This window comes from Epinephelus fuscoguttatus, linkage group LG2, assembly GCF_011397635.1.
Source record: "Epinephelus fuscoguttatus linkage group LG2, E.fuscoguttatus.final_Chr_v1".
In the NCBI taxonomy this organism is placed as follows: Eukaryota; Metazoa; Chordata; class Actinopteri; order Perciformes; family Serranidae; genus Epinephelus; species Epinephelus fuscoguttatus.
The window spans coordinates 30866159-30878545 of NC_064753.1; the positions used below are offsets into that span (position 1 = coordinate 30866159).

At 42.2% G+C, this 12387-nt stretch overlaps 1 protein-coding gene across 2 annotated transcripts in view; it reads right to left on the reverse strand.

Annotated features, from left to right (window-relative positions):
• igdcc3 (immunoglobulin superfamily, DCC subclass, member 3) overlaps nucleotides 1–12387 on the reverse strand; it is an 85964-nt gene that overhangs the window by 72473 nt on the left and 1104 nt on the right. For both annotated transcript variants that reach the window (XM_049595653.1, XM_049595662.1), the window contains exon 2: nucleotides 8211–8516. In XM_049595653.1, the coding sequence (XP_049451610.1) occupies nucleotides 8211–8516 (306 nt within the window). The remainder of the gene's footprint in view (nucleotides 1–8210; nucleotides 8517–12387) is intronic.

Below are 12387 nucleotides of genomic sequence, written 5' to 3' on the forward strand. Positions count from 1 at the left end.
AGTTCTGCTGGCCTTGGATGTGTGGCAAGGGGCATTATCTTGTTGAAACATCCAGTTTTTACCTCGACGGAACAGTGCACGCAGAAGGAGCATGTGGGTTTAGAATGGTACAATACTTGGTAGAGTTCAATGTGCCATCACAGACAGTGAGATGACCAACACCAGCAGCACTCATGCATCCCCAAACCATGATACTGCCTCCACCATGCTTGACAGTAGGTACTGTACATGCTGGAGATAATGCTTCGCCTGGCCTTCTGCGTACCCTCACATTAGAGGGTTATTACATTAGAAGATAAAGCTGGAAACTGGACTCATCTGACCACAAAATCTTCTTCCAATTCCTGGCTGTCCAGTTCTTGTGTGCCTGGGCCCAACGATGCCGGGCTAACCTCTGTCTCTCATTGATCAGGGGCTTCTTGATAGCCTTGTAGGACCATAAGCCATGATCTAAAAGTCGGCCACGTACAGTGCGGGTGGAACACTGGACACCAGTTTGGTTTGACCACTGCTGCTGAAGCTCCTGTGATGTCATTAGGTGGTTTTGCCTGCACGTGCGGATCAGGATGCGGTCATTTCTTGCTGAAGAAACCCTTGGACGCCCAGATCTTGGTTTGTCTTCCAAGCTGTTGGTTCGTCTGTATTTCTGCAGAGTGTATCCAACTGCTGAAGGACTGCATCTGCACTTCCTGGCTATCTGGCGGCAGCTGTACCCCTCCTGGCTGAGAATCTTTATCTTCAGGCGTGTTTCCTGCGTTAGGTTCCTTGTTTTAGCCATTTTTGTGTCTGAAGAACTTTCAAATGTGCTGGCTTTATGTAGACACGAAGCTTGGCAACAAAAATTGTGTCTTTTAAATGCTTGGGGCGTCCGAAAACTTTTTTCCACCACTGTATATACCAAATCCTACACAAGACACTAAATCCTACACATGCATATACTACACATGCAATATATATATATATAAAATGTACATATGTGTATTGTGTACCTATGTTTCCCTCTAGTGTAGAAAGCACATAGCCACAAATCTTGTTTGTTTTTTAAGGCGCTACATAAACATACACATAACATGACTCCATTTGCTATTGTATCACTCTAAGAAAGACATAAGCAGGATTAAAGCCATGTCAAACACGAAGACAGTGTGCGCCTGGAGGAATAAGCAAAATGCTATTTTGAACAGTTCAATATTTCCACCACCCAGCTGTTTCACCACTCTTCAGTACCCCTTACCCTGTTTAGTGTCTTGATTTGCCAAGTGATGTTGTTTACACAGGCGGGTATTTTTAGTGCATAGCATCTCATCGCTCGCGTTATGAGGCAGCCCTCCTCCAACAGACGATTGTTATAGCTCTCCATGCATGTCTGTGCTCTGTGCATGGCTGAAGTCTTGTCAGCTCAGCTCAAGATTTAAGCACACTGGCAACCATTGTGCTCTTTATTTTGTTGTATTAGTTGTTCATTCCTGACATCTGGAGACAGAGGAGCATGAAATGAATGGAAATCTGCAAAGCAGGTTCAGGTGCGTGCCCTTTATGTTTCCAACCATGCAGCATAATCAGCACTGTAACAAAACACAAACAGTAGTTAATGTATTCAATAAATATTTGATTAGTAATTAATTAGAGAAGTGACTAAAAATGTGAGAATTGGTTCGGAAATCTGAATAAAATGTTGATGCATTTAATTGTTCCCCACAGTAAACAGTAAACAAAGGCAATAAAGCATACTGTGGGCAGTATGGCATCCCTTGGTGATTTTCCACTGCTTCAAGGTCAATGATGTGTCATCTTCAGAAATAATAGGGATTTGCTCTGCCCCTTCCCCACAGGAGAGTTGGACAGCTTAAGCATTTGTCAATGCAAATATTCAGGGCTGGCATTAGGGACGTTCAGTGTTGTTGTTTATTCAGCTCCAGGAGAAACAAAACAACCCATAGAGGACAAGCAGCATTTTTATAGGCATGAGATAGGGAGACACACAATGAGACCGGCAGTTGTTTACCCTTGCCTTCGCTCATATATAACCATGGGAAGTATCGGAAAAGGACCCTTTTGAACCATTTCTGAACACAAGAAATAGAATCTCTTATTTATTGTAACCATTTCTAAACTGACATAAATAGAGGAGGCGTAATCAGGAAATGAGATCTGAGTATTTTGTCTGCAGGTGTACAGTAATAAACCGAGTTCTTGCGTAATTACACAGCAGAGGTCAGAGCTCTCATCCCATCAGCCCGCCTCATCAGTATAGAAAGGGGGGAAAAAAAAGCCCTTTCTTCCTCAATCCTTCTGACAAACTGGCGGACAGATGGAGGGGCGCTGACCACACAGCAGGAGGGAACACTCTGGTTTAACATCAGCCCACATACCTGCCCAAAGGAAGGAAAAGGGCAGTCATAGGCCATGTCCATACGTACTAATACTACTACCATGTAATGTTTTCAAGACAGGAATATCAATGAGAGGAATGATATCAGCAAGAGGAGTGTAACAATGCCTATTCTGTATTTGTTTTGTGGCATTAAATGGCAAAGCCATATGACTTTTTCTCAAAAATCTGGATGGATAAAGTGCCCCGATGTCAAACATGCGGCAGATCCTTCGCATGAACTAATCTCGATTTTGCAAGGATTAGAAGAAAACACTAAGAGGCTTCAGGTTTAAATGTCAAAACAAGCGTATATGGCATTTAGTTGGCTAATCTATATGACAGAGAGATGACTTGCTTCGTGGCAAACGAGCAGAGAAGAGCGAGGGTGGGGGGGACGGATTGAGGGCGGGGTTTGGCTGGCAGACAAAGGGAGCTACAAGGAGATGTAGGGATAGCGCTTCAGCATTCACCCAGGCAGGAGGCCATGAAAGGGGTGGGGACAGGAAGGTCGGAGGGTGATGGAGAGCCACCGTCGACCCTCCAAACACATGCACACGTACAAACACTCTCACATAAACTAACAGGAGCTCCCCATAAATCACTCTCACTAACTGGTGTCTGAGTCGAGGAGCTGCTTGTGGCAGTTCATCCATGTAGCATGTTGCAACTTCTCATCTTCTGCCACATGTAGTGTGGATCAGACTCTGCCCAGTCGACGTCACACTTATTTACATTTACACCCCCGAAAGCAGTTAAATTCACACAAATGGGATGCATGGGTATAAACTGAGACACTTTTACAGGCATCCTGTGTCTTCTCCTATTTCATCCTTTACAGCCCCCTGGGTTCTTCTTTTTTATTAAAGTCTCATTCAGGAGCCTCCCATTATACCCGCAGTTCAATTCACCATGACCATTTCAGAATTAAACAAGGTGGAAATTATCATCCAGCAGCCCAAGGCTCCATTTCTATACTGAAGCAGTCAATAAAATAAATAACACATATAATGTACTATTATCATACCTGCATTTATTGTGTGTTTTCTTTACTATTTGTGTTTTTGCCCTTCTCATGTTTGCACTGACTTTGCCTTTTCTCAGCACACTTCATATTGTGTTTGCAAATCTTTTTCAAATAGTCCTTGAGGTCAATTGCAGTCTCCACATATGAATAGGACCGGGGGGAAAAAAATAAATTATTTCCTAACAAAGCTTCAACTCTTTCCAATTAATTCCAGACAAACAGACAAAAGCAAGTCATTTCAATTGATCCTAAAAGCTATTTTGTAACAGGGGGGCTTTTGTGGTGTGTTGCCTGGTGACGCGGGTGTGCTGTGGGGGGAGGGGCGGGAGCCATGGCCGGGCCCACTGTACCAGGCTTGTCATTCATCCAAATGATGAAAAGCTTCCTGAACGTAAGCTAATGAGGAGGTCCTAGAGAAACTGAGGAAAGAGAGGGAGAGAGACGGAGAGAGAAACCCACCATCAAAGAGATAACATTTAGGAGGAAAAAGGGGTTTCCTGGACCGACCGCCGATTTAGAGGGGCAACGGGGCGTCCGTACTATACCAGCCCCCGACAGTGAGCTCACACAAATGCTTGTCAAGCAAATAAAAAGTGAAATTTATGGAGGGAGGTAGTTTGGAGGGTAAGATGGAAGCTTTATCCACTGAGAGGGCTATAAAGAGGCTTCAGTAATCACACCACCCATTGCATCACAGTGGTACAAGTCAGAGCTCTGTTGTGAGAGGGACTATAACACAGCAAATTACCTCAAAAAACACAAAGAGAGCATCCACATTAACAAACACTTGGAACAGAAAAAGAAACAAACACTAGCTAGTGATCTTTGTAGGGAGAGCGCTTACTTGTTTTGGGGCCATTTCTCTTCATAAACAAAATGAAAGCAGTTTATCCTAAATTATTTATGTCCAGTAAAGAAATCTGATGGGCCAGGAGAGGATATGAAATAGACTTGTGATTGTCCAAATCCCTGTAGAACACACTTCACCTCAAAGATTAAGCTCCTTTAAGACCTTATATTAAAGACCTAAAACATAATAGTCTGACAAATTGAGGCATGATCAGCAGGGGAGCACTTCTGAACTGAACCAGCGCCTGCAGGAACCTGGAGACTGAGGAGTGAAGACGCTGGGCAATGACGGACGATTACCATTTTTATGAATGTACAGTGCAAAAATCATATATATATAGCCTTTCCAGGATAGCCTCGCAGAAACACTGCAGGTGGGGAAGCCGTTATGCCTGCTTATAAACGCTGGAATTATGTGATTTTGCTTTATGTGACACAACAGGGAAAGCACAAGAACGCTGGAAGTCAACTACCACAACTAATGGTGCATTGAAGAGGGCACTTTCCTAATGCACTGCAAAACAATGTAAACTCAAACATGGTCAAGCCCACAGTGAAATACCAACATTACTGTTTTATGGAAAATCTTCCAAAACAGAGAGGGTATTAGTGGGTAATGACGGGTAACATGGGGACATTTACAACCACAAGTTCTTATCTCCCCTTTGAAGGGTCTCAGGAGGATTATTTCCACAGTGATGGCTTCTTGCTGCCTCGATAGAAGTGAGACTCCATTAACAGGGGACAGACTATCATTATAGCAGAGCCTCTACTCATTCAACGCCTCGCCTTCAAAGACTGCTCAATACGACCCAAAAGTTCAGGGTTCAAGGGTCAGAATGGGAGCTTCAGTAATCCTTCAGTCCCCTACTAATCAATACAAGACGAGCGGAAACGCTGGAAAGGACCTGCAGGAGAGCAAAGCCCAGCCACAACAGATTATTTCCACCGTGAATGATTTTGAACTTCAGCCACCGAGTCTGAGGTGTGCTCCAGGTCAGGTTCATTCACTGGAATCTGTATTCACATCACAGCTTCTCAGATACACACAAGCAGTGGAGGATTGCTCTACGCTTGCATAATCCTTTACTTTTCGTGCTCATACAGTATTAAACCCATGAATTAAAAAAGATGTTTCTATTCTACAGCAATCTCTGGCACAAGAATTTCCTTCAGGATTAATGAAGTTCAATCTTATCTTGTGAATTTTCTGAATACTACATCCAAGGATTAATTTGTGAAGCATGAGTTAACAATACCGTAACATCTTAAAATAGACTGTGATTATTTTATGACAACGGACTAATGAGGGACAGTGTTGCATGGTTTGTGGTTGCACCGCATCACAACTCTGTACTGAACACATTTTCACTTTAATCAATGCATTCACCAAATTAATATTCGAAATCCAGAGCAGGACGTACTCAAAATCTGGCTAGCACTGTTCTCACTGAAATATGCATCAAACTTTAATCCATTTCAGAGTGTACACCAACTTAAAATTGCACCTTGGAGCACAAGTTGATCTATCTGGCACTCAAACAGATTCTCACCAAAACGTAAAATAAATAACGTGAATGCTGCCACATATTGAAGCCATAAATAATCCACTGTATGTCACTGCAGAACAAATCATCAGGGCAGTTGTTATCTCTATTATTTTCTCTGCACCCTGTATAGGTGATAAACTCTGCATTCAAAAATCTGTGTCTCTATTTTTCCAATGCTTTCTTACCAAAAAAAAAAAAAAAAGTGAAATAAAAAATAGGGGGACCATATCAAAGACTTTTTCCTGATGCAGATTTCCTTTTAAAAACGGTGATAAAATAGCGCCTACAATCTGACCTTTGAGAAGAAAGACCCTTTGGGGAGGCCTTAAAAGGTTGCATGTGTTTGACAGCGCCAGCCACTGAGCCGAAGTGACTTTTCCCTTCGGTCAGTGAGACATCCATGCTAACCTCCCAATCCCGCTGAGTAGAAAAGCTGTATCGGCCACAACAGCACAGCAGTGTGCTGTCTACACACAGCCCGGGAATCAACAGGCTTCTGCGAGCCTTTGTCCATCTCTGTTTTACAGAGTATATGTAACAGAGGCTTCAAAAAGTCTTAACTCAGCGCAGTGTGCGACAGTACAGTACCACTAAAGCTGCTGCTGCAGCATCCCAGCATGTCCACAGAGGAATGCGCACATCCTTGATGCCTTTGATTTAAAGTAAGTTGAGACACGCAGTGTATGTGAGTGAGAGAAAAGAGGAGAGGGGAGTATAGAGAGTCAGATCCACTCTGATATGATGAAAATGTTGTAAATGAACCATGGCAACAACGCTGAGAACTTAATGTTGAACAAGACAGACTTCAAATAATAGATCTGGTGGTCAAGCCAGAGAAGATTTATCTTGATGCCTCCACCACTGAGTGGGCTGCTGGGTTGCTTCGAGTTTATTGCACTCTCACAAAGCAGCTTGGAGACTCTCAGCATGAGCGCTTGTTAATGCTCAACTCCAAAGCTTTAATTTCTAAGCAACACTGTAGATGAGCATCAGAAAGTTCATTACACTCAAAGAATCATATTAAAATATTCAGAGGACTCCACAGCCGGGGAGATTCGGCACATTTACAGCACAGCAATACCCTCATGAGTCGGACTGGACTGACATGTGATAACTTAAGGCGATATTTCAATTACAGTGTTTACGTTAGTAGGGAACACAGATCACAACTTAATCAAACTTAAATAAGTGGCTGTGGCTGCAGTTTCTGTATGTCTGCATTGATCAATAATGATTCCTTGACACTTGAGACTCAAGGCCCAGACAAACTACTATATACGATGATAAAATAAGACTTTAAAGATAACCGAAATTAAGACACAGATTCAAAAAGTGGAATGAAATTAAAACCCAATTAAGATATCTCTTAAAGGAGAGTTAGATAAGAGGATCAATAACACTCTCATGTGTGCACATTAAATATGAAATAAGAGCCAACGGTCTGCCTGCCAGCATCTTTAAAGCTCACTAATTAACATGTGATATCTAATTTGTTTTATCAGAACAAAAACCAGAGTGTGAAAACAGTATGTTGTGGTGTTATGGGGGGGAATGTGTTGGGACTATTTTCTGGACTGGCACAGTTACTTCCTGAACTTGATGTCACTGTGAGGTTGCCAGGCAACCAGTGGAGAATCTGGGTGGATTTTGTTACCTTTGGACAGGCTAGCTTTCTGTTCTTTATGCTAAGCTAAGCTAACTTGGTGAATATTGAACAGACAGTTGGTGGGGGGGATCTGTGGAATGGGTTGGGTGATGGGTTAAAGCAAAGCACAAATATAAATCAATTTAAAAAATGTTACAAAAAAGAAATCTTAGGGAGTTATATGGTTGAGGAGGGGTTGCGTTAAGGGATGATTTTGTTTGTTTGTTAAATTATTATTTTTTATTAGTATTTTTAAAAAAAAAAAAAAAAAAAACACTGGGTGGATATTAGGGTTGTAAATAATTTGATGAATGTGTATATATTTAATTTGGGTTGTAAATAAATTGGGGATAGTTGTTTGTATGTTTATATTTAGTTGTAAATTGATTTATGAAGCTGTTATTAATAGATAAGTAAGAAAGGGGTAGGGGTCATATAAGTTTTACTTCTACCTGCTCCTTTTCGGACACTGTTCTTTTTTGTTTGTATTCTGTTTTCTGTCTTTAAGTTTTATTCTTTAAGTTTTTATTTTTATTTTTTTTTTATTTTTGAAATAAAACAAATTCATTCATTCATTCATTCATTCATTCATAAGAGTGGAATTGATCTTCTCGTCTGTAACCCTTGGCAACAAAGCAAATCATTTCCCAAAAATGTCAAACTATTCTTTTAATTGGGTTTGGAGTGAATCCAGGCAACTTTTAAGGCCCCTGTAACCACATACAGCCCACACAAGTGCATCACTATAGGACAGGAGAAGAGACTTACTGGCTGCCTGAATACGGGCCTTGCGGCTCACCACCAGCCCAAAAGAATTCTCGGCCACGCACTCGTAGTCGCCCTCATCAGACGAGCCGTCGGATTTGGTCTTCTGGAAGTGAGCGATCAGGAGCGAGCCGTTGATGAAGGTGGTGTGATGCTTATCCTGAGTTAACAGCAGGCCGTTGTGCCTCCACTGTGTCGTAATTGGGGGGATGCCGTCCACTTGGCAGTGGAGCATGAGGGGCTGCTCCTGTACAGCGATGATGTCAGTGGGCTCCAGTGTGAAGGAGAGCTCTGCTTCGCACATCACACCTGAGGAGAGATACACACAAATGATAACTCAGTAGCTATTTCAGCTTATAGTACAGTCCTCAGCAGATGGAGTTTGCTCAGTTGTAATGACTAACCTCCACTGAAGCTCCAGAAAAAGCTAACAGGTGAACTCTGAGTTAAGATTACAGGTTGAGATTCTGACTTTTAACGGCAACACTAAAGCTGTATTCATCAATTCATTCATTCATTTCCCATACATGCTTATTACTTTCCAGGGTCATGAGGGATTAAATATCATTTTCATATCATCCCTCGCACCTTAACTAACAGGAAGAATGCTCAACATGTCAAATCATTGGTAGCTGCTCACGAGGCCTTACAGCTCACAAATAAAAAGCCTTGACTGGGCTACCTCCAGGCTACAGTCACAAGGGAATTCACAGGCTATAGATCGAATGCACCATGTGAGCATGTGTACTCTTGTACTATACACACAGGCACACATGCATTGCCTTGTACGTGCTGTAACCGATGGCAGAAACTTTGTCACTGTGATAACTGCGCTCTTTTTCATCACTCGACGCAAAATGATATGCAACTACTTTTTGTTGTTGGAGGGATGCTTTCCACTTTATAATGACATGATTTGATTTTTCATATTTGCAGTTCCTAGAGAGGTAGGAGCAGGAGAACAATAAATAAAGGATGTAAACAGCCTGACCTGACTCGGTACTATAAAAGAGGAGCTTAGAGGGCTCTCTTGGTATCATGTTTCAGCGGCTGATGGACTAAGCACTACCAGTCTCTGCCCCAGGCCCTGGAATCTGGTGGGAGGGGGGCCAGGGGAGGGCAGCGGAGGGGGGGCAAAGCACAGGGGTCAAAACAGAGAACCTCCGGCTTCATCCCTCAAATTCCAGCCGAGGAATACTTCCCCTTAGGTGCAGACAAGGAATTCATTGACACACTCCTCCATGAAGATCACATATGGAGTATAATGCAAAGAAACATTTCCTCTCCCTCTCTTCTTGCTCTGTATCCTTTCTTTATGTGACCCCCCTCCCACCCAACCCCCTTTTTTTCACTCAACAAGCACGGAAAGTAAATGGCCATGGGACCAGAGAGACATCAGTGCTACCACTTGTGAAAAACAAGGGGGTGGTGGTGGAGAAATATTTAACCCTTAGCTGGCAGGCGGTGATCCCCATGCCTGGGCTGCTGCTCTCCAAAATGATGCTGGCCACAGAGCGCCATCTCCTTTGGTCCTACAGAGATCACGCTTTCACACAGGAAGCAGCCATCAAAGAAAGAAAAAAATAATACAAAGAGCCTGCAGCCATAGATCCAGTCAGTCACACTTCATGTTACCCGGATGATTCTCAAATAAAGTAAGTATTATATACAGAGCCAAATGCTTCTGGAGAAATCTGAGGATGTGCAACACATGATTGTTTAACATTAGATCATATTGACTGAAAGATACTGGAGGCTTTGTTTTTCAGCTTTCAAAGCTGTCAAATGATGTTAGTCAATGTTATCACGCCTCACAGCAAACAGGTTAATAACAGTTCAATGCTCAATGTGATACAATGTCATTGATTTGGGGTTGATTAAGCAGCTTTATTGATGTTGTATATACTTCCTCATGACTTCAATTAATCAGTTTCTTCCATTAGCCGGAACAATGTGAAAGTTCTTGGGCTTTGACTTTCCTAATGAATAAAGCATGTTGCTAGAGTGACTGGCTAATGCGATGCTGAGCTCTGGGAGGGAAGGTTACAAACAACAGTGTGAAACAGGCTAAAGAAAGTCATTTTGAAGATAACACTGAATCATTTGACAGATCCAAGGAGAAAAGGGAGATAAGAGGACAAAATAAACAGGCGATAGTTTAGGTTAAAGGCCATCTGTGTATGCTGAGCATCCAGAGAGTGTGTGTGTATGCGCAGAGAAGAGAGCACAGCTGTGGAAACTGGTGGCGAGAACACCGCCTTTTCACAGAAACACATGTCCGCCGACATGAATCTGTACAGGCGTGGATTTTCATGGTTAGATAAGGAGACGGACAGAAACGCACACACACATCCTAATGCGGAGAAAAGAGACACTAGCATGTCGGATTACCGGGTGAGACCAGAGACAAGTGTTGGCTAAGTGTGGCTCATGCTCTGGCTTACTATTGACAGATAAGTGTGGCTGGCTGGCACAGAGGTTTACTGCTGCAACAGTAAAGTTAGGATCACACACCAGCAGCTACTGACAGACAGATGTAGTTAGCAGACATGAGCACGACTGACACACCACAGGCTTCATACAGGCAGCTAAGACAACTGCTTGGCATCATATCATATGGTGCATTTATGAAAAAACTGCTGTGAAATGGTCAGATTTAGTATCTTATAAATGCTACTGAACATCGTAGAATAGACATTTTGTTATACATTTGGAGTTTTTATTGCTAAATGAACTGCTGTGACTCCTTACGCTCTCAGCATCCATCTGTTGCAGTTCGCTCTTCCTCACCATAACAATACATACAATGTACTTTAAATTACTAGTTAAATGTGCTATGACAGGCTGCTGCAGGCTGCATCATTGCTTTAAAAGTGGATTGTTTTCTGGATTTATCCTCCGTTAATGTCACTGAACTATACATGGAAAGCTGAAGCAGCATTTGCTCTTTGAAGAAAACAATGCACGCCACCTATATTCCACATGAGCCTTGAACATCATATAGAAACAGACTTACAAACTCATTAAACATTACTTCAAACATGTATTCTGGCATGCACAGCAAAAGTCACATATTTGCATTTAGATCATGGAGGCTCTATGAGTATAGATGAAACAGCAGGGAGCCACCAGCATAAAAGAACTGCTAAAAAGAACATCAACAGTGCAGCTCAATTTCTTTTTTTATCAAGCCTATAGTGTCTGGCGCTGAGGCAATATTTATTCTACTTCCAGGGGGAAGACCACGCATGCAGCATTGATAGTCTTGTTCCCTCCTATAGGCTTGTGCTGGGTAAATTATTAATCAAAACCCTTTCATTTATAGCTACCTTAATGCTCATGAGCATGTTTTAAGTAGTCTGATTTTCACTTGCTATAATATCAGCAGCTCAGTGATGATTAGTAGTAAAATACAACACATGAATGCTGAGAAATAGTCTGTGTGTGGACATGATGGGGCAGCTGTTGCATGGTTTACCTCTCACAGAAGTATTTACCAGTAGTATCTTTCTATAAAAGTCCTAACCCTATACACCTAATACATTCTGGTCACTTTAGATTCAAATTGATTGGTAGACATAGACACGTACAGCAGGCACGTACAGTAAACAGTTGGTGAAGTTGAGTAAAAGTTCTCACTCTTTGACCGAACATTGATACGGTCCGTCTTTCTAAAGCAACAGACACTAGCCAACTCAGTCAGTCCACTCAAAGCAAACACTTGTCCTTTGATAAACTCATATGCTTGTATCATGAGATCTTCTGAATGATCTACAGTGTTTTGCCTCAGCTCTTCATGCCATAAGAGATCTAATGCCGATATTCTCCTTATTGCTTCTTATCAACTCTGCTTTAAATGACATAAAAAAGTGCCTTTATCTTAACCGAATCTAATCTCTGAAGGCAGACTCGGGGAAAAAGAGCTCCGTTTATTTAATCCGATGGATAGATTGGAACTACATCCATCACTGAGCTGTGTTTCTGAAGTTTTTGTTCCCAGCACTCTGACTGAACATGTTATGAGCCACTGTGTACTAGCCTTTATGATTCCAGTCGGGGCCATTGTGGGTCCCTGTGTGGTATGCTTTGCAAATACTCAGTACTCTCTCCTGCCTTTGAATTAAGGGGCCTCACATAGAGAGAGAAACTGTCTATCATGGGGAACAAAGGGCCAAAAAAA